Source organism: Pongo pygmaeus, chromosome 5 (assembly GCF_028885625.2).
Source record: "Pongo pygmaeus isolate AG05252 chromosome 5, NHGRI_mPonPyg2-v2.0_pri, whole genome shotgun sequence".
NCBI lineage: Eukaryota > Metazoa > Chordata > Mammalia > Primates > Hominidae > Pongo > Pongo pygmaeus.
Window position 1 is genome coordinate 139,403,853 of NC_072378.2, and position 21,299 is coordinate 139,425,151.

Genomic DNA, 21,299 nt, shown 5'->3' on the forward strand with positions numbered 1-21,299 from the left:
CTTTTTCTGTGGATTTGCTTGATCTGAATTTATCTGCTATCATATAAATAAAAGTATATAATATGTGGCCTTTTGTTCTGGCTTTTTTCATTTAGAATGATGTTTTCAGGATTTATTTGTGTTACAGCATGTATTAGCATTTATTCATTTTTATGGCTGAATAATAGACTATTGTGTAGATGTACCACATTTTATCTCTTCACAAGCTAGGTTGTTTCTACCTTTTGACCATTGTGAATAATGCTGTTATGAACATTTATGTACAAGTTTTTGTGTGTGCATATGCTTTCATTCTATTTATTTATTTATTTATTTAGAGACAGGGTCTCACTCTCTTGCCTTGGCTGGAGCACAGCAGTGTGATCACGGCTCAATGTAGCCTCAGCCTCCCCAGGCTCAGGTGATCCTTCCACCTCAGCCTCCCGAGAAGCTGAGACTAGAGACACATGTCACCATGCCTGGCTAATTTTTGTATTTTTTGTAGAGACAGGGTTTCACCATGTTGCCCAGGCTTGTCTTGAGTGCCTAGGCTCAAGTGATCCACCGGACTTGGCCTCCCAAAGTGCTGGGATTACAGGCATGAGCCACTGTGCACAGCCCGTATGCCTTTGGTACTCTTGGGTATATAACCAAAAATGGAAATGCTGGATCAACGAATGTAAAATCTAGGCTGGGCACAGTGGCTCATGTGTGTAATCTCAGGGCTTTGGGAGGCCAAGGTGAGAGGGTTGCTTGAGGCCAGGAGTTCGAGACCAGCCTGGACAAGAAAATGAGACCCTGTTTCTACAAAAAAATGTAAACAATTAGCTGGGTGTGGTGGAATGTGCCTGTAGTCCTAGTTACTTAGGGGTTGGGGGGTGGCGCTAAGGCGGGAGGATCGCTTGAGTCCAAGGGTTGGAGGCTGCAGTGAGCTATGATCATACCACTGCACTCCAGCCTGGGCCACAGAGTGAGATCCTGTCTCTAATATATATATATAATGTATCCTATATATAATATATGTATATAACACTTAAAAAAGAATGTAAAATACATATTTAACTTGTTGAGGAACTGCCAAACTGTTTTCCACAGAAGCTGTACCATTTTAATGCTCACCAGTAATGTATGAGGGCTTAAGTTTTTCCACATCCTCATCAAGACTCATTATTGTTCATTTTTTTGATTATACCCATCCTAGTGGGTGTGAAGTAGTATCTTATTGTGGTTTTGATTTGCCTTTCTCTGATCACTAATGAGGTCAAGCATCTTTTCATGTGCTTATTGGCCATTTGTGTATCTCCTTTGGAAAAATGTCTATTTAAATTGTTCGCCCATTTTAAAATTGGATTTTTAAAAATTGTTGAGTTTTAAGAGTTCTTCACACATTCTGGATATGTGATCTTTATCAGTTATATGATTTGCAAATATTTTCTTTCATTCTGTAAGTTGTCTTTTCACTTCACTGTCCTTTGAGGCACAGAGGTTTTAATTTTGATGAAATCTAATTTATCTGTTTTTTCTTTGGTTGCTTGTGCTTTTGGTGTCATATCTGAGAAAATATTGCCTAAACTACAGTCATGAAGCTTACACCTGTGTCTCCTAACAGTTTTATCATTTTTGCTCTTATATTTAGGTTTTAATCCATTTTGAGTTTTAATATAATGGTATGAGATAGGGGTCAAATTTATTATTTTCCATGTGAATATCCAGTGACCCAGCACCATTTGTTGAAAATACCATCTTGGCCGGGTGCAGTGGCTCACGCCTGTAATCCCAGCACTTTGGGAGGTCGAGGCAGGTGGATCACAAGGTCAGGAGTTCGAGACCAGCCTGGCCAATATGGTGAAACCCTGCCTCCACTAAAAATACAAAAAAATTAGCCGGGCATGGTGGCACATGCCTGTAATCCCAGCTACTCGGGAGGCTGAGGCAGGAGAATTGCTTGAATCTGGGAGGTGGAGGTTGTAGTTAGCCGAGATCGCGCTACTGCACTCCAGCCTGGGTGAAAGAGCGAGACTCCATCTCCCTAAAAAAAAAAAAAAGAGAAAAGAAAAGAAAAGAAAAAGAAAATACCATTATTCCCCATTAAATGGTCTTGGCACTCTTGTGAAAAATCAGTTCACCATCAATGAATGGGTTTATTACTGGGCTCTCAATTCTATCCCATGATCTATATGTTTATCCTTACGCCAGTACCACTGATTGTAGCTTTGTAGCAAACTGAAATCAGGGAGTGTGAGTCCTTTAACTTTGTTTTCTTTTTCAAGCCAACTTTGTTGGCTTTTTGGGTCCCTTTCATCTCTATATAAATTTTAGGATCAGCTTGTCAATTTCTGTGACAAGTAAGTTAGAATTTTGATAGGGATAACATCAAACCTGTAGATCATTTGAGGGAGTGTTGTCATCACCACAATATTAAATGTTTCAATCTATGAACATGGGATGTCATTCTATTTAATTAGATTTTCTAAATAAAGTTTTCTTTCAACAATATTTTCTAGTCTTCAGTGTACAAATTTTGCATTCCTTTAGTTAAACTTATTGCTAAGCATTTTATTCTTTTTTTCTGAGTATTAAAATTTGTATTAAGATATAATTGACAAAAATTATATTTATTTAGGTGAACAATGTGATGTTTTGAATATGTTTACACTGTAAAATGATTATATCAAGCTCATTAACATATCATCACCTTACATACTTATCATTTCTTTGTTGTAAGAAACTTTAAGATCTAATCTTTTAGGTCAGGTGTGGTGGCTCACGCCTGTAATCCCAGCACTTTGGGAGGCTGAGGTGGGCGGATCACTTGAGGTCGGGAGTTCAAGACCAGCCTGACCAACATGGAGAAACCCCGTCTCTACTAAAAATACAAAAATTAGCCAGGTGTGGTGGCGCATGCCTGTAATCCCAGCTACTCAGGAGGCTGAGGCAGGAGAATCACTTGAACCCAGGAGGTGGAAGTTGCAGTGAGCCAAGATTGCACCATTGCACTCCAGCCTGGGCAACAAGAGCGTAACTCCATCTCAAAAAAAAAAAAAGTTCTAATCTTTCACCCGCTTTGGCCTTCCAAAGTGCTAGGATTACAGGCGTGCGCCACTGCGTCTGGCGTGATATTTCTTCAAGATACTGATTTCCTTTGGCTATATACCCAGAAGTGACATTGCTGGATCACACGATAGCTCTATTTTTAATTTTTTGAGGAACCTCCATACTCTTGTTCATAATGCCTGTACCAATTTACATTCCTACCAACAGTGTATGAGGGTTCCCTTTTCTCCACATCCTCGGAACACTTTGTTATCTTTTGCCTTTCTGAAAATTACCATTCTAACAGGTGTGAGGTGATATCTCATCGTGATTTTAACTTGCTTTTCCCTGATGATGAGTAATGTTGAGCATTTTTTTATATGCCTGTTGGTCATTTGTATGGCTTCTTTTGAGAAATGTCTACTCAGGTTCTTTGACTTTTTTTTTTTTTTGAGACAGGATCTCCCTTTGTCACCCAGGCTGGAGTGTGCTGGCATGATCTTGGCTCACTGCAACCTCTGCCTCCTGAGCTCAAGCAATTCTCCCACCTCAGCCTCCTGAGTAACTGGGACTACAGGCATGCACCACCCACCCAGCTAATTTTTGCCTTTTTCTGTGGAGAAGAGGTTTCACAGTGTTGCCCAGGCTGCTCCTGAATTCCTGGGCTCAAGCTATCAGCCCTCCTCGGCCTCCCAAAGTGCTGGGATTACAGCCATGCGATTAAAGGTGTGCCCAGTGCCTTTGCCCATTTTAAAATCAGGTTGTTTTCTCGCTATTGAGTTGTTTGAATTCCTTACATATTTTGGATCTTAACCCCTGATCAGATGTATGGTCTGCAAATATCTTCTCCCATTCTACAGGTTGTCTCTTCACTCTGTAGGTTGTTTCTTTGCTGTGCAGAAGCTTTTTAGTTTGATGTCATTTCTTTTGTCTATTTTTGCTTTTGTTGCCTGTGCAAAAATTCTTTTGGATGTTATTGGAGTAGAATTTTAAAAAAATTTTCATTTCAGATTTTTCATTGCTAGTATATAGGAATACATCTGATTTTTGTATATTGATATCCTGCAATCTTTTTGAATTAGTTTATTTGTTCTATTAGCTTATTAGTGGATTCTTTTGCAGACATCCACGTCTTGTTCTTCATCTTAGGGGAAAAGCTTTCAGTCTTTTACCATTAAGTATGATGTTACTGTGTTTTTTTTTGTAGCAGCCCTTCATTAGGTTGAGGAAATTCCCTTCCATTTCTAGTTCCCTTGTATTCCCAGTTAATCATGAAAGGATAATGAATTTTGTCAAATGCTCTTTCTGCATCTAATAAAATGATTATGGATTTTTCTATTTATTTAATTTATATATATTAATATAATTAATTAACATTAATTGTTGTAAGTTGAAGCAACTGTGCATTCCTGGGAGAAATCCCACTTGCTTATGGCATATAATTCTTTTTACATTATTTCTTAAGGGCACAGAGTTTACTTTTACTTCTGTGTATCATCCAAGGCACTCAAGCCATACTACAATTGGATCAAGAACTAGTGCCCAAGACATGTAATCATCATTATTATTGCTATCCTCATAAATGAGAGCACAAGGTGATGCCATTCTGAACTAGAATGACAAGTCCAAATGAGAAACCTCATTTTAAGGAATGAGATAAAAGTTGGAGATAAGGCCATTTGGGATTATTACATTTCTCAATGTTGTTGAATAATCCCTACATTCCTGGAATATGCCTTGCTTGATCGTGATACTCTATTCTTCATTTTTATTTTTTATATTTCTTAAGCATAGCCTGACAACTACATTTTATTTTTAAAAATGTTTAATTTTTTAAAACAGGAAAAAAAATACGTATATATATACACACACATACATATATATACATACATATATATACATATACATATATTTATCTAAAGTATTTGGCTTAATGAATTCTTAAAAATAAAACACTACTGTAACCAGTACACAGGTCAAGAAGCAGAACATTATCAGCCCCTCATAAGGCCACTATCGTGTCCCCTCTCAGTCACTACCCTTCACTATCCAACAGGAATAACCACTATCCTAACTCCCAACACTGCTGATTAGTTTAACCTGCTTTTAAAACTTTGTGTAAAGGAATAATAGTCACGCTCATTTCACTCAATACTGCATTTGTGAGATTCATCATGTTGCATGCAGCTGTTGGTTGTTTGTTCTCCTTGGTGGATAACAGCCCATTATATGAATGTACCACATTTATCAATTTATTCTGATGTTATTGAGGGATTGAGTCGCTGTATTTTAGAAATATTATGTATTTTAGAAATACAGCCGGACACGGTGGCTCATGCCTGTAATCCCAGCACTTTGGGAGGTTGAGGTGGGTGGATCACCTGAGCTCAGGAGTTCGAGACCAGCCTGACCAACATGGCAAAACCCATCTCTATTAAAAATACAAAGATTAGCTGGACATGGTGGTGCATGTCTGTAATCCCAGCTGCTCAGGAGGCTGAGGCAAGAGAATCACTTGAACCTGGGAGGCCGAGTTTGCAGTGAGTGAAGATTGCGCCACTGCACTCCAGCCTGGGCGACAAGAGCGAAACTTCATCTCAAAAAAAAAAAAAAAAAAAAAAAAGAAGAAGAAAGAAATATGCACAGTCAGTGCTCCTGTGAATATTTTCTACACGTCTCTTGGTGAATATATCTCCCTTTTCTGTTGGGTATGTACCCAGGATGGAATTGCCATCCTAGAGATCCTTTAAGATACAGGAGAAAATAGAAAAGTTTTTTCTATTCATTACAGTGGAGACAACTGCATTTTTAAAATAATGACTTCGATTTTCCATGAGCGTTTAAATATCATAGTGTTATTTTTCTCATTCCAGGAACATTTGTAATAAGTTTCTAAGTAAAGTATTAGCATATAATATAATGCTTTATTCTGGAATTGTCTATAGCTACACTGTCTAATACAGTAGCCACTAGCCATAGAAGGCTGTTGAGCACCTGAAATGTTGGGTAAATATAAAACACAAAATAGACTTACAAGATTTAGTATGAAACAAAGAATGTACAATATCTTATTAATACTTTCAAAATATCCATTACAGGTTGAAATGATGGTACTTTGGATATACTGGGTGAAATAAAACATATTATTAAAATAAGTGTCAACTTTTTTAAAAAAATGTGGCTACTAGAAATTTTAAATTGGATGTGTTGTTTACAATTTTATTTCCTTCGGACAGTGCTGGTCCATACTATGCAATTAAATACATGGATAAGGATTTTTAATATTTCAAATGTACATTACTTTCTGTTCTGTTTGACAAAGGACAGGTCATGGGCTACTTTGGACCATTTACTATTGGCACTTTGTGGCTGGCACATTTATTTAAGAGATATTAAATACTCTTTTATTTAATAAATTGTATTATTTTCTTTTTAGGTTAAACTTCCACATTGTTTACATTGTACATGATGATATTGCTGAGGGAATAAGAAAAGATAACAAAAGTCTATTTGGAAATTGAAGGAGTAGGATTGGATATGAAAAATATTAGTTAAGATTTTTTAATATCTCTTTTATCAAAACAGCTTTCTTTTTTCTTTTTTTTTTTTTGAGATGCAGCCTCACTCTGTCGCCCAGGCTGGAGTGCAGTGGCACGCTCTCGGGTCACTGCAACCTTCGCCTCCTGGGTTCTAGTGATTCTTCTGCCTCAGCCTCCAGAGTAGCTGGGATTACAAGCATGTGCCACCATTCCTGGCTAATTTTTGTATTTTTAGTAGAGACGGGGTTTTGCCATGTTGGGCAGGCTGGTCTTGAACTCCTGACCTCAGGTGATCCGTCCACCTTGGCCTCCCAAAGTGTTGGAATTACAGGCATGAGCCACCGTGCCCAGCCGACAAAACAATTTTCTTAAATTGTAATTCCTTATAGATTAACATAAAACTTGTGTTATACTTAGTTTAGCATATGTGTAAACAAAGTATCTTTTGGGTGAGTTTATTTTTATATATTAACAAGGACGTTTACTTCTTTAGGTAAAGTAACCTATTTCTTTTTCTTTGGTTGGCAATTAGGGCAATACTAATTGCCTAATCATAACAGAAGCGGTGCACTCCAGACTCATTATTCTTATCATTGGATATTATCTGACTGACGAATTGTGATCCCTGTCACAGGCCAAAATAGCGAGGTCATGCTTGGATAATTGCTAAATATATTTTTCTTAAATTATATTTTTTTGCCTTATGTCGACTGTGAAAGATATAAACTATAACTTCTCAGTTTTCTTTTGGTGAGAAAAAAATTAGGCCTCAATCATTTTGGTAACAATATAAAACAAGTAAAAGAAAAAAATAGGTCTTAAAAGATCTTGGAGTCACCTTAAACTTTATCTGCCATGAGACACTTAGAAGAATCAGACCTTTGTTGAAGATTACAGAACAGAGACTCATTCAGTCACACCCAAGAGACAGGTGTTCACTGTAAAGACTAGAATGAAGCGTGGGAAGTGGATGGATCCAGTGCAGCCCCAGGGAACTGGACACTCACATGCCCCTGGAAAGCAGGTCTTTGTTGCTCTCCTTCCATCACTTGGTCTCAGCTTGTCTTTGACTGGCTTCTACCACTTGTGCCTCCACCCAACCTGCTGCTACATTCTCCTGGTTTCTGCTTACTCAAATGTTTTGCATCTGAAGCCCATTTTGGCCCCTTCTGCCTTACCCTCTCTTAGCTCCAACCTTTCTCTTACATCAGATAGCTCCGTCTCCGCATTCTCCACTTCCCATTTCCAAGGGAGAGTCTGATTGGCTTACCAACTATCAGAGTCCGTGTTTGATGAGAACTGTTTGCTCCAGGTCACCTCGCAGGATGATGACTACATCATGGATTGTGCGCTCTTGGGTCACGTGATCACTCTTAATTTCAATTAGCTGGGCTGGGGGTGGGGAGGGGGTAACGAACGTTTTTTGTAGTTATTTGTGCAACTCGTGCTCTATAAATAGTTTGGGTAACTGTTTCCTTTCCAAAAGGACTCTGGGTACGGTAAGCATCTCTCTCTCACACACGCATATATTAAAATAACAGCGACTAAAACAAAGGGAGTATGAATAAATTGAATTATGAAGTTAAATGTAGGAAATAATGAATGAACAAGAGAAGAAACCGATACTGACCCAGGGTCAACAACTACCTATGTCCAAGTAAAATTTCTTTGCAGTCTGACAAATTGGCTTTCAAGATTGCATTTTGTTTTGCGAATTAAGCCATTTTTAAGTCATAAGTCGTAGTTTTCTGGAGGCCCCCGGCATCCGGAACCCATGAATGCCACGTTCTTTCTAGCAGCCTTCAGCAATTTGGGGGCGCTTTGTTTCTTACGTTGGGAGAGAAATCCTGCAGGAAATCGACGCCCAGGATCAGATGCAGATCCTGGGATCCTTGGCTCTGAGTAGCACGGTGGAAAAGTGGGGTAATCGAGGCTCTGGGCCCGTTTTCCTAGGAGCCCAGGGCGCTTCACCTGTCTGGAGTCAGCCCCTTTCTTGGACGTCTCCTCCCCTGAGTTTCCTCCTCATAGGCTTGTCCCTGGGAGTGTGGGCGGCCCCTTTCTCGAGCGCAGAAACACTTACTTTTCCCCCTACTCTGCTCCTCCTCCTCCACAGCCGTCTTTCTCTCTGCCTCAGCCACTTCTTTCCTGGGCCTCACCCTCCCCAGTGCACTGAAGAAGGTAACCGGGTCCGGACCCACGCGGCGCCAGTTCTCCGGCGGGAAGGAAAACCGGGCAGAGAGGTGCGTGAGCGCCCGGGCAGATGGACGGGGTGGCCGTGGTGCGCCGCCGGGCACCGCGGGCTGCGGTGAGAGTCAGGTCAGGAGGGGGCCGGGAGGGAGCCCAGGGCGCGCGGAGGCTGCGACCTGCTGGGCTGAGACCTCCCAGGCTGGGGTCCCGTGGGGCGCGCGCCGCCCACGCCCCCACCTCTCGGGCCGACTTCCGCACTCGGCTCACGTGACGTTTCGCCGGCCGGGGGCGGAATGGGAAGCCGGCAGAAATGGAACGATTTTTACCGCGGTGCGACGTGTCGGCTTTGCACTTGGCGGTGGTTCAGGAGCCAGTTCTGCAGAGCTGGGTGGGGAAGGGCTGGGGGCGAGGGGAGAGGCTGCCCCGAGTAACGTGGTGGCCTCAGGGCAGTGGACTCTGCAGCGCTTGGGGTGGGTGCGGCTCTGCGCTCCAGGTCAGGGGGTGCAGAGTCGTGAGGGGACACCAGGGGCTTGTGGAGCCCGGGGCAGGGTCCGTTTTCGTCGCCCGGTTTGGGTGCTCACTCTCGCGGCGCTTCGGGGCGCCCGGGCCACGGGGGAGGCGGACCCGCGGCGCCGGGCCGGGAGCTGCGGAGACAAAGGCTTCCGGGACGCGGCCCTTCCCGGGCACCAGCGGTGCCGCCCCGCAACTGGGGGCCCAGCTCCGCGCTCCCCAGCCCTGCACTGGTGCGGGCGGTGACCGTGTGATGATGGGCTGCAGGGCACGGGGTTAGGGGACCTCTATCAGGCAGAACCCCAAACTGGGAGCAGGATGGCCAAATATGGAGTGAGCGCGCCCCAGACCGGAGGGAGGAAGGAGCCCAGTCATCCTTTGACCCGCACCAGCTGCTTGTCCGCGATTGCGAAGGAGGGCTGCGAAAACGTGCCCAGCCCGAGTGTGTAAAGTCGGTTCCTGGTTCCAGACATACTTATTCCAGTAGGCTTTATTTCCTTGGATATTAGAAAATCTCCATGCATTGCCTCCAAACTTTTGAAAAATAACAATGCCCTGAGGGTCCTTAAATATATTCTAAAGTGTGTATTGGTGGTGGGTTTCGGGTTCTGCCCAGTCCTCCGACTTTCCGCTTCCTTTGTGTTTCCCACGCACAAAGCCGAAATCGATTCTGCGACGACAATTAGAGTGCCTGCCCCGCATCTGCCTCGCCTTCCCTGGAGCCTTTTCCTGTCTTCTGGTCCAGCCGCTCACCATTAAGCTCTTCCCTTTAGACTTGCTCTGCTTCTCACCTCTCCTCATTGTTCTTTTCTCTTTTTTTCTTAGACATAGTTTCACGGTACTTGTGAGAATGTGTTACATTCATATAACCAAATCAGGGTAATTGGGATATCCATCACCTTAAATATTTATCTCTTCTTTATGCTAGGAACATTCAACTTATTTGCTTTTAGCCATTTGGAAGTGTACAATCCATTAATGTGAACTATAGTCACCCCACTGATCAGTGCAACACCAGGTCTTATTTCTTCTAACTCTATTTATACCCATCAACCTCTCTTCATCCCTCCGCCCCCTTCATTGTTCTTCATCTTGCTCACTGCAGTCCTGGGATTCTGTCCTTATTATAAAAGGCCATGGGTCTTTCAAGGATTGTGTCACAATAGGTATTTTTCCCCCTTTGTCTCTCTCCTTCCTAAATAATAAATAAATAAAACATCAAATTATGTATGCTAGCACTTGTTTTTAAACCTGTTATTTTCCTATTTATGGTGGTCTGGGCAGGGAGCCTTTCTTTGTAAGTGTTCTGCCTTGGTAAGAGCACAGCATGTCACATTTCATACAAATACCACTCACTATTATATTTAGTGTATTTGCATAATGGCAAAAGAGGAAGAGGAAGGGGTGAAAGAAGAGCCACTACGATGTGGTAGAACAGCATTTAATTGTGGGGCGTTAACCCGTTTCGTTATCCTTAAAATGGGGATAAATAAATGCCTTGCAAGGTTCTTAGAACTACATGAATTGACGTAGATAAGGAGCCTGATGTGTAATTAATTATAAAGAAACGCTGGTTGCCTTTCATGCTTAAAATTGGATGAACGTACATCTGCTTACTATAATGCAGGTATGCGTACTATATATAATAGATGAATTTCCCCTTTGATGCTCATTATTCAATGAGAGCTAAGTCTGAAGTGTGTTGCTGGTGGTGGGAGGAAGGAGTGAAGAAGGGTGTTAAAGAGATAGCATCTTTCCAGGGGGTCGGGAATCAGCGACTCAGAGAATTGGAGAGTTCCTTAATTTCTTTGGACATTTTCATTCTCCCTCTGTCCAGTACAGGCTAATTTCCTCATCATCCCTCACAGATCCTTACTATGTCTGCATTAATATTTCTAGGAACAGGGTGCAAACTTTTTTCATTGTTGGGCAATTTTAATTGCTAGAGAACTTTTTTATATAGCTCTCAAATCTGCCTTTCTATTACACTTATCCATCCTACCCCGTAGAGGAACACAAAGAAAGACTATTCATATAAGTACATAAAAAAGAGCTTTAGTTTTTTTTGTTTTGTTTTTAAAGCAGCAGTTCTTCTCTAAGCTAACTTTATGGGTCAAGATTCTTTAGAGTGCAAGTAATAGAAACCCAATCAAACCAACACAAGCAAAAAGGGGAAAGATACTGGTTCACGTAGTTGGAAAGTCCAGGGCCATATATAGGCTCAGTCATTGTTATATGGCTGGACATTTCTTTGTGTTAGCTTTACTCCTGGCAAGCTGTTCTCACGTGGTGGCCATTGACATCAGGGACTATAAACTAATATCTTAGAACCCAGTGAAAGGAAAGTGTCATTTTACTAATAGTTCCAGCAAAATCACAGGGCTGAACCTCATTGTTCTGGATGGGCTCAGCTACCTCATGCCTCGAACCAATCATTCTGGCCCTGAACTGCTTCTGGAGCCCAGGGTAAGACTCTACCCACGATACAAGGGTTTAGCATAAGGAGGGAAAGGCTTTATCCAAACAAAACATAGACTGCTGGTGCCAGAATGGGAAATGGATGCTGGGCAGACAAAACAACAGTTGCCCACCACACTGCTATTAATAGTTTTTTCCTACTTTTTTTTTTTTGAGACGGAGTCTCGCTCTGTCTCCCAGGTTGGAGTGCAGTGGCCTGATGTCCGCTCACTGCAAGCTCCGCTTGCAGTTCACGCCATTCTCCTGCCTCAGCCTCCCGAGTAGCTGAGACTACAGGCGCCTGCCACCGCGCCCGGCTAATTTTTTTTGTATTTTTAGGAGAGACGGGGTTTCACCGTGTTAGCCAGGATGGTCTCGATCTCCTGACCTCGTGATCCACCCGCCTTGGCCTCCCAAAGTGGTGGGATTACAGGCATGAGCCACTGCGCCCGGGCTTTCCTACTTTTATTCTCGTGACATGGTGTTCAGGCCTAGTGGCTGTGTACTCTGTGTATATTTTAGCTTTTTAGTATCTGTCTTAAACTATGTATTGAATTGCATATAATGTTACAGATATGACTTCACCAACACAAAGTCCCCAATATTTGAACACTATAAATTTTCATATTAAGTTTTATGAAGATGCATTTAATTGAATATTTTGCATTTTATTGCAATCTAAGCTTCTTACATTATAATATTCGCACAAGCAACAGAGCAGATGGTAGTGGCACTTTTAATAATTAGCAGATAGAAAATCTAGTGTCCTAATCAATATCATGTAAGCAGGTGGTATATAGTCATAGGTGTCACTCTTGTTTTTAACAGCTAGCAAGAATTAGTTACAATCCATCTGGATAAAGTTGTTTATTCCAAATTATCACCCCAAAGGAAACCATACACACAACTCCACCTTTTTGGTCCCTTATATGATTTGAAAAAATTATGATTTGAAAACAGACTGAACTGATGCATCTTCTACCCAGTTGCTCATACTTCCTGACATCCTGCAGGTGTACTTCCAATCCCTCTCATGCCTTTGCGTGTTCTTTTCAGTTCATGAGGTCAATATTTCTTTACCCTCTACTCTTAGTGCCAGACATGATAGAGCAGTGAGCATTATAGTCAGATCCCTGTAGAGGGGAGCTTACCCTGTAGAAGTGAAAGTCCAGAAATGTAATTCCAATTGAGTGAAATGAAGAGGGGCACCCGGTGCTATGGGAACACACAGTGAGGGAGGTGTTCCTCCTCCAGGGTTTCAGGGAAGTCTTTTATTTAAGCTGGAGCAGGATGTGTGTGAATTAGCTCCTGGAAGGAGAAATAGCTATAGTCTGGGTTGAAGCCACAGTATGTGTGAAGGCTGGAGGTGAGAGAGCAAGGGGGCATTTGAGAGATTAAAAAGTCCCACATGGCTACAGCCTAGAGTTCAAGGGGATGGAAGAGGCTGGAACAGTGTGCGGAACCCAGCTTGTGGAGGACTTAGTGAACCAAGGTAAGGCTCAGCTTTTGTTTTATTCTGAACTCCTCCTTATCTGCAGATGAATGATCTTCACCACGAGCTATTTATTGCAATCGGATTTACTGGGCACTGCCCAGAGAAGGTCATGACATCCCTGTATGTCACTGGATTGACCGGATGGTATTAAAATTGCTGTTGTATTGATCTGCCTCCCCCACTAGACTACAGGCTCCCGAAGGGCAGGGAGTGTTTGTCAGTTTATTCTGGGGTGCCCAGCCCCTAGCTTAGGCCTGCCTCAAGCGTGCTATGCGTTTTCTCCTTTGTTGCCTTGCTTTGTGTATGCACTTCCTCCTGTATAGAGTGCCCTACCCCACCTGTCTGGCTGGACCACTCCTGCCCAGTGACCTCCAGGAAGCCTCCCGCTGCTTCCTCCTTTGTGCTTCCATATGCCTTGGACCCACCACTCAAAGAGTATCTGTCTCATTGCTCTTCATTGCAGGCCCTCATCTGCCTTTAGAATGTGAGATCCCCGAGGGCAGATCCTGTGCTACACACCTTTTGTATTTTTGGTGCCTGGCAGGGTACCATGAAGAGGACCTACTTAGAGTGAATCGTGGGTGCAAGGAGAATGGCTGTATTCTCCCCCACAGACGTGGAGAATAGGAGTGCATGGAGCTGAGGGGGCGGTTACAAAGGTAGAGGGAAAATGGGGACACTTCAGTGCCACATGTATCACACAAATATTTTTAGGAAAAGGAACATGGTAAATTAATAGTGACAAATGCGACCTGAACAAAACAAAGGGGTCTTGGATTTGGATGTGCTTAATGGAATGTAATGGTGATAATTTAGGCTTCCTTTTTCTCTCCCAGGCAGCAATGAATGTGGATCATGAGGTTAACCTCTTAGTGGAGGAAATTCATCGTTTGGGTTCAAAAAGTAAGTATCTAACAGAGATAGAGTATTTCTCCTGGCTTTACCTTGGAACAGGTGAGACTGGCATGCTGGAGAAGCCTATGAAGGGGTCACCCAGGGCTTCAGGACACAGGTGTGGCAGCTCTGCCCACAGCCCCAGGTTATAACTGCCCTTAGCCAGGAATTGACATCTGGAGACACGGGGCTTTTGGGGTATTGTGATTCTGATGCAGGGAATGGTTGAGATATTTCATTATTTTTCAATAGAAAGCAAATTACCAAGCTTCTTTTATTTGACTGCATTGAAATTTGGTAATTGAATCATGTTCAAATTTTTACTTATCATACTATTAAAATTCATGTTTTCTGCTTTGTTCTGCCATCATTTTACAAACTTCTTTTTTTTTTAATCATCTTATCTAAAATGTCATTTTACAAACTTCTAAGTGACTAGGGATTTACATTGAAATTATACTAAATTATACTGTCTTTATTTTCTCCAAATCTTGAGTTTTGTATAATCAGATATTAAGTAATATAACTAAAATAAATCATCCTTTAGGTAGTGTTTAAGAAAAATTATCTTTTTCTTCAGCAATAACTAGGCAGCTTCCTTGAAGATAGTGACATGCAAAATTGGTAGTGTTAGTGTCTTCTTCCTAAGTCGTAATGAAAATTACTATTATACTTGTGGCTTTAGGTATTTGGCACATCTCAGATGAGATATGCAAGAATTTGGGGAGCATTTTGAAAATAATAAGAATAATAGACATATTCAGCAACAACTAGGATACTAGAACTCGAAGTTTTAAAATTACGTCATGTAAGTGAAAAACAGTTCTAGAAAGTGCCTCACAAGTTCTCAAGATTTGTGTCATTATAGTTTGATTCTTCTTAAAGCACTATCTGTTCCTGAATCACAAATCCTTTGAAGTAACAGGACACACTTGGAAAATTCCATTAAGCCATTAATATCAAATGTCCCCTGCAATGGTTTTCTGTTCCTGCTGTAACAGTTTGCCACAAATTTAGTGATGTAAAACAACACATTTAATATCTTAAGAGTTCTGTAGGTCAGGAGTTTGACAAGGGTCCTGCTGGAGTAAGATTAAGGTGTTGGCAGGGGACTCCTTTCTATAGGTTCCAGGAGAGAATCAGTTTCCTTGCCTTTTCCAGCTTCTAGAGGTTGCCTTGGCTCATGACTCCTTTTCTCTGTCTTCAAAGCGAGCAAGAGCTGATTGAGTCCACACATTGCATCATACTGACATCCTCCACTTTTAATTCTTTTTTTTTTCGAGACAGAATCTTACTCTGTCACTCAGGCTGGAGTGCAGTGGTGCAATCTCGGCTCACTGCAACCTCCACCTCCCGGGTTCAAGCGATTCTCCTGCCTCAGCCTCCCAAGTAGCTGGGATTATAGGCACCTGCCACCACACTCAGCTAATTTTTGTATTTTTAGTAGAGATGGGGTTTCACCATGTTGGCCAGGCTGGTCTCGAACTCCTAACCTCAGGTGACCCACCTGCCTCGGCCTCCCAAAATGCTAGGCAGCACTGAGAAAAAGATGTTCAGGTCCCCATTTTACACAGGAGGAAGCCAAGGCTTAGGGAGCTTTAAACAAGTTGCCCAAGGCCAAATGACTAGTAGATGGCAGAGATTTCAACTGAGGACTGTTAGGTTTTTAAAAAGCTCCATGTATATCATCACAATGAAGATAAGGAAAAAGAAAAAAGCTCCAGGTTATTGTCTCCTTTAAAGTCCAGAAGAGGTACTGCCTCATCCATGAAGTTTTCCTTATCATTCTTGCCCAAAGACATCTTGCCCTCCTCTAAACTGTAAAATATATTTTCTTTTTTTCTTCTTTTTTTTATGAGACAGAGTCTCACTCTGTTGCCCAGGCTGGAGTGCACTAGCATGATCATGGCTTACTGCAGCCTCGAACTCCTGGGCTCAAACAGCCCTCTGCTTCAGCTTCCTGAGTAGCTGGGATCACAGGTGCACTCCACCAGACCCAGCTCTCTCTCTCTCTCTCTCTCTCTCTCTATATATATATATATATATATATATTTTTTTTTTTTTTTTTTTTTTTTTTAGGAGAGACATGGTCTCACTATGTTGCTAAGGTTGGTGTCAAACTTCTGGGCTCAAGGTATCCTCCTACCTTGGCCTCCCAAAGTGCTGGGATTACAGGCATGAGCCATTGCACTTGGCTGGGATGTATTTTCTTTGCTTGTCATTTGGCATCCAGTCACATACTGCTTTGTACTGTTGCTTTACTTGTTATGTGTATAGTTCTTATTTCCTCATGGGAATTGAAGTCATTGCTTTGAAAGCCAGAAAGTTATTCTCTCTAGAAAGTGATTCTCTACTTCCTTATGTCTGCCTCTAGTGTCTAACACAGTGCCGCGCTCACAGTAGGAGTTTGCCAAGCATCCAGTCGGAAGTTCTAGCCAGGGAGCATGGGAACTCAAGAACCTTGGTCAAGAAATGGTCCTGCCCTCACTGTGATGGCCATCGTCTTGGCAGTGGGTGTAACCTTGGAAGGGAAGAACCTGCAGTAGAGGGGTAGGAAGAGGTCAGGGATTCAGTCAAGTGGTCAAAGGAATCGCCCAAGGATAGGGAGGTGTCTCGCAGATTACTCTTGCCTCCAGGTTTTCAGGTTATTGATTTTTAACAGCAGATCTATTTTTGGTCTATCTTAACTTTCAATGTATATGTTAAAAACTGGCCTCCAAATAAGATAATCTAGGGCTCATATGAAATATAGATTTCTGAGTCTACTACTGGGAATTCAGATTCAGTGGTCCTGATGAATGGCTGATGATTATACACTTTTAAGGAGCCCCCCACTCCCACCCTGGGGATTCCGAGTGTTCAGAACACACTTAGAGAAACACTGCTCTTGATCCTGGTTTGGTTTTCTCTTTTATTTGTAGTCTTTATCGATTCAAAAACTCACGTAACAATTAACAAATAAAAATAGAGAGAGAGAAATTCATCTGCAGTATTAGCATTGTAGCACATTCAACTTTTGTAAATGTTGGTTCTCAGTCTTTGCCTGGATAATCCTAAGGCCAAGAGGCATATAGCATGTATTTATTCCATTAATTTTTGGATCAGGGAAGAGAATATGTTGAATTTATGACTGTTAAGTGTTAAACTGTAATCTTGGATAGCCCATAGTTAGAAATTTATTAAAGATTTTGTAAATCTTCCATACTTGAGGGTATGAAACAGACTTTGCATTTGCTAACAATGTATTTTCTCAAACTAGATGCTGATGGAAAGTTAAGCGTGAAATTTGGGGTCCTCTTCCATGATGATAAGTGTGCCAACCTCTTTGAAGCATTGGTTGGAACTCTCAAAGCTGCAAAACGAAGGAAGATTGTAACGTATCCAGGAGAGCTGCTTCTGCAAGGTGTTCATGATGATGTTGACATTATATTACTGCAAGATTAATGTGGTTTACATATCTTTATGTACTGCCATTTTTTGTTTCTGGTAAACTGGAATATAAAGTGAAAGAACAAACATTTGAACATACTTGATGTATTTTTATAGAACTTTGTAAACAAAAGGAGATTCATGTTTTAGAAGTCTGTCCTTTTTTATATCTTGAAAGAAAATTTATGTATGATGCTATAAAATAAACAAATCCTATTATTTTTCTCAGGAATCTGGTTGGGAATTGTAGGCAATGAGTTTTTTGGGGGGCAAGGATGGGAATGTTTGTTTCATAAATAATTAGACATTTTCTATAGATACTTGACATTCTGCGAAAGCAACAAGCAAACTGAAGACCAACTCCTATGAGAAATATTATAATGTTTATGTAATAAAGACATGTAACTGTCTTAAATTTGCCTTATTTTGTCATTTAAGTATTTGTGTGCTTCTTAGAATTGAGTTTTTGCATCAATATTAGGTAACTGCAGTAAAAGTTATGTTACTCTGAAACAAATTCTCTCAAAACTACCAAATTTAAGTAATAGGAAGGGCTGGGCGCGGTGGCTCATACCTGTAATCCCAGCACTTTGGGAGGCTGATTTGGGAGGCTGAGGCGGGCAGATCACCTGAGGTTGGGTGTTTGAGACAGCCTGGCCAACATGGTGAAACCCCATCTCTACTAAAAATACAAAAATTAGCTGGGCGTGATGGCATACATCTGTAATACTCACTACTCTGGAGGCTGAGGCACAAGGATCACCTGAACCCAGGAGGTGGAGGTTGCAGTGAGCTGAGATCACCTGACGGCACTCCAGCCTGGGCGACAGAGTGAGACTTGGTCTCACAAAAAAAAAAAAAAAAAAAAAAAAAAAAAAAGAAATAGGAATGATTAGTGTTATGGTTGGACCCTGTACAGAATATTTATTTTGAGGCTGATTGTGTGCTTACTGCTGAGTTAGGGGACATACCAAAAAATCTAACCTAAAAACTTCACATTCTAGTTGGATTAATTATATGGAATAGTTATATGGGATAATCTCTGATTGCATGTTACAAAACTTAAAATGACTTGGAATACCAAGGAGGATAAAAGCAGTGAAAGCCACAATGGCCAGGGGAGATATCCTGGAGGGGGCAGAAATTGCATTGAGGAATGATTGCAGCTGATTATCTTGAGGGAAAAAAAGACGGGATGATGAGGGTGATGACTGAAGGAAAGGCAGGACACAAATTGGCAAGGCATGATCTCGTGAAAGGCAGGATATGAGGCCGACCAGAATGCTGGGGAGAGAGGTGGTTCACTGGACAATGAAAGTGGGACCTGGGAAACCAGGAAGAGGAATCTGAACAGAAATTGGAGCCAGGACATTCCATGATGACGGTGTTGTTTAGTGCAGATGACCCTCACACTCGTGATTCAGGTGGATTGTAGAGAGTGAAGAAGTGGTCAGACAAGCCAGCTGAAATGTTGCTCAGGAATCTCATGGGGGTGACCATAACGCAAAGGCGGGGGAAGAATGAACTCCAAGCATGTTTTTAAAATCAAAGCCCTCTCATCTGTACTCTTTCTGCTGTGACAGGACCCCAATTCAAAGTAGATCAAACATTAGAATTCACTGGCACTTGACGGTTATTGCTAACATTTATTGAGCACTTACAATGCCAATTCTCATATAACCCTGTGAGGTAGGTACTAATAGTACCTTCCATTTTATAGATGAGGTAGGTGAGGCACAGAAAGGTTAAGTAGCTTGTCCAAGTTCACCTAGGTAGGTAGAAAGTTGTAGAGTCTGAATTTTGAAATTGGACTCATCTAACTGGCAATTCCAGGGATGGCGTAGACTTTGAGCATGGCTGGCTCCAGGGACTAAACAATGTCAAAACTGTCTGCCTTTCCATATTGGCTCTCATGGGTTCTCTGGTTTGATCTCTTTCTACTGTAAATAGACTCCCTGCATATAGCTGGGAAGATGCTGCTAGTAGTTGCAAATTCACTTATTTCTAGATTAGCAATTCTAGTAGAGGGAGCATTTATTATAATATCTAATTATGAATTCCAAGAACGAAATTCTGATTGTTTCCATTGCAGTATAAACCTACCCCTTTGACCAATGGCATTTACCAAGGAGATTAGACACCATGAACTGACAGGCCACAGGTAACATGCTGGTTTCTCAGTGGGGATGGGGTGAGTTATTGTGCTTCACAACCTCATTTCAAATAAGAAAAGGGTAGTTTTCCAAAGGAAACGATGTTGGCTACATGAGAATGACATGGGTTCACTGTAGAAATAAGAGACCTTTTGAAGAATGAATCCTTACAATTATGTGGCAGAAAATGAAAAGGTAAATGAGAAGTGATGTTCAGAAGCTACTATCATATATGCCCTCAGTGACTGAGAGAATAATGAACTAATTAACAGAGGTGGGAAAATTGGATGGAGAAGGAGGGCTAGTTTCAGGGAGTTTGATCTGTGCATGGTAAACTTGAGGTAGTTAAAGTAGAAGTGTGTAGTAAGTAGGTGAGGATTTTCTTCTAGAACCCAGGATAAGTAAAGGCATAGGAGTATAGACAGAGACTTGGGAATTATGGTTCATGGTTGATTTTCACCTTAATTTTGATTTGTATAGGTAATTCTACTTCTGATTCTCATTACCATTAAATTGAAATTTTAATTATCAGGCACTTAGAAAATACAAAAGACAATCTACAGGCTTTGTAAAAGTCTAGGCTGAGAAATTGAAGCAACCTTTAGATGGAAGCAATGTAGGAAGCCCAAAGACATCTAACAGAATTTTATGAGGCAGCTGACCTTGTGTAATCAAAAAGAATCTTAAAAAATCTATAGAAGTTGAAATTGTTAATCTGTCATGATTTGTTTAATGTCTTCTTGGCGAGCACCAAATGAAGTTTAGTTTTAAGCCCTTGATGATTTAACATTTAATGAACATCTTCCAGAAAAGGTATATTCATGTGATTGTTCAGTTATTGTAAGAAAACTGACAGAATATCATTTCTGTCTACCATTGATATCCATGATACAGTTTTATGTATTTTCCTTTAGATTCAAGATGGTTAGTTCTTTTTATCAGCTTCACATATACATAGTTGTTTTATTTGGATCATGATCTTAAAATTTAAAATCATAGATTTGATTTTTTTGAGCTATATTCACAGTGAAAATACTCTTTCTTGGCCATAAGCTGCATTGCAGTTAATTATCTCAGTAATAAGTGCCATTGGCTACAGTTGGCTGGGAATTAGAGATTATCAACAGTTGTATACCAACATTCCTTTATTCACGCAATGAAAATATGGAACATCTACTTTGTTCAAGTCACTGTTCTAGGCGTTAGGAAGGACTAAAGCAAAGCAAAATAAGAATAAACAAAATTCTATTCTAGTCCTCAAAAAACCCCAATTAGTACTATATATTATTAATAAATAGTATAAAAGAAGCTTTGGGTAAATGATATAGCGATATGGGTGCAAAGATAAAGAATCATTCCTGAGGGGAGCTGGGGGGCTTTCATGGATAAAGTGACGTTTCCTGGGGCTTTAAAGCAATAGAATAATAGGGTAGGACTTTAGGGGTAGAGTTGCTGCTGCACACAAAGTCAGAGAAAGGCAAGTAATTTGAGGGACAGAAGAAAAGTGGCTTAACAACAGTTGAGGCTAAAAGGAAGGTTGGGACATTATTTTGAACCTTTAGGACAGAAGAAACAATTCTAAGTGTATGTCTTAATAATGGTGAATTACAAAGAACTGTAAAA

General features: G+C 41.1%; 1 protein-coding gene and 1 long non-coding RNA gene across 3 annotated transcripts; one reads left to right on the forward strand and one right to left on the reverse strand.

Annotated features, from left to right (window-relative positions):
• Nucleotides 1-1,650: 1,650 nt before the first annotated feature.
• On the reverse strand, nucleotides 1,651-8,758 carry LOC134739758 (uncharacterized). The gene is made up of 3 exons (XR_010126795.1): nucleotides 8,632-8,758; nucleotides 7,822-7,943; nucleotides 1,651-2,008 (listed from the first exon to the last, which is right to left on the reverse strand). It is a non-coding gene; the product is annotated as an uncharacterized LOC134739758 (long non-coding RNA).
• Nucleotides 7,938-17,938, forward strand: ABRACL (ABRA C-terminal like). Of its 2 annotated transcripts, none has more exons than XM_054492694.2 (3): nucleotides 7,938-8,791; nucleotides 14,037-14,103; nucleotides 17,354-17,938. In XM_054492694.2, the coding sequence occupies exons 1-3, from the start codon at nucleotides 8,426-8,428 to the stop codon at nucleotides 17,536-17,538; spliced, it is 618 nt and encodes a 205-aa protein (XP_054348669.2). In that variant the 5' UTR covers nucleotides 7,938-8,425; the 3' UTR covers nucleotides 17,539-17,938. The 2 variants fall into 2 exon arrangements, with proteins under 2 accessions (XP_054348669.2, XP_063522728.1); XM_063666658.1 differs by lacking the exon at nucleotides 7,938-8,791 and adding an exon at nucleotides 8,800-8,856.
• Nucleotides 17,939-21,299: the final 3,361 nt, after the last annotated feature.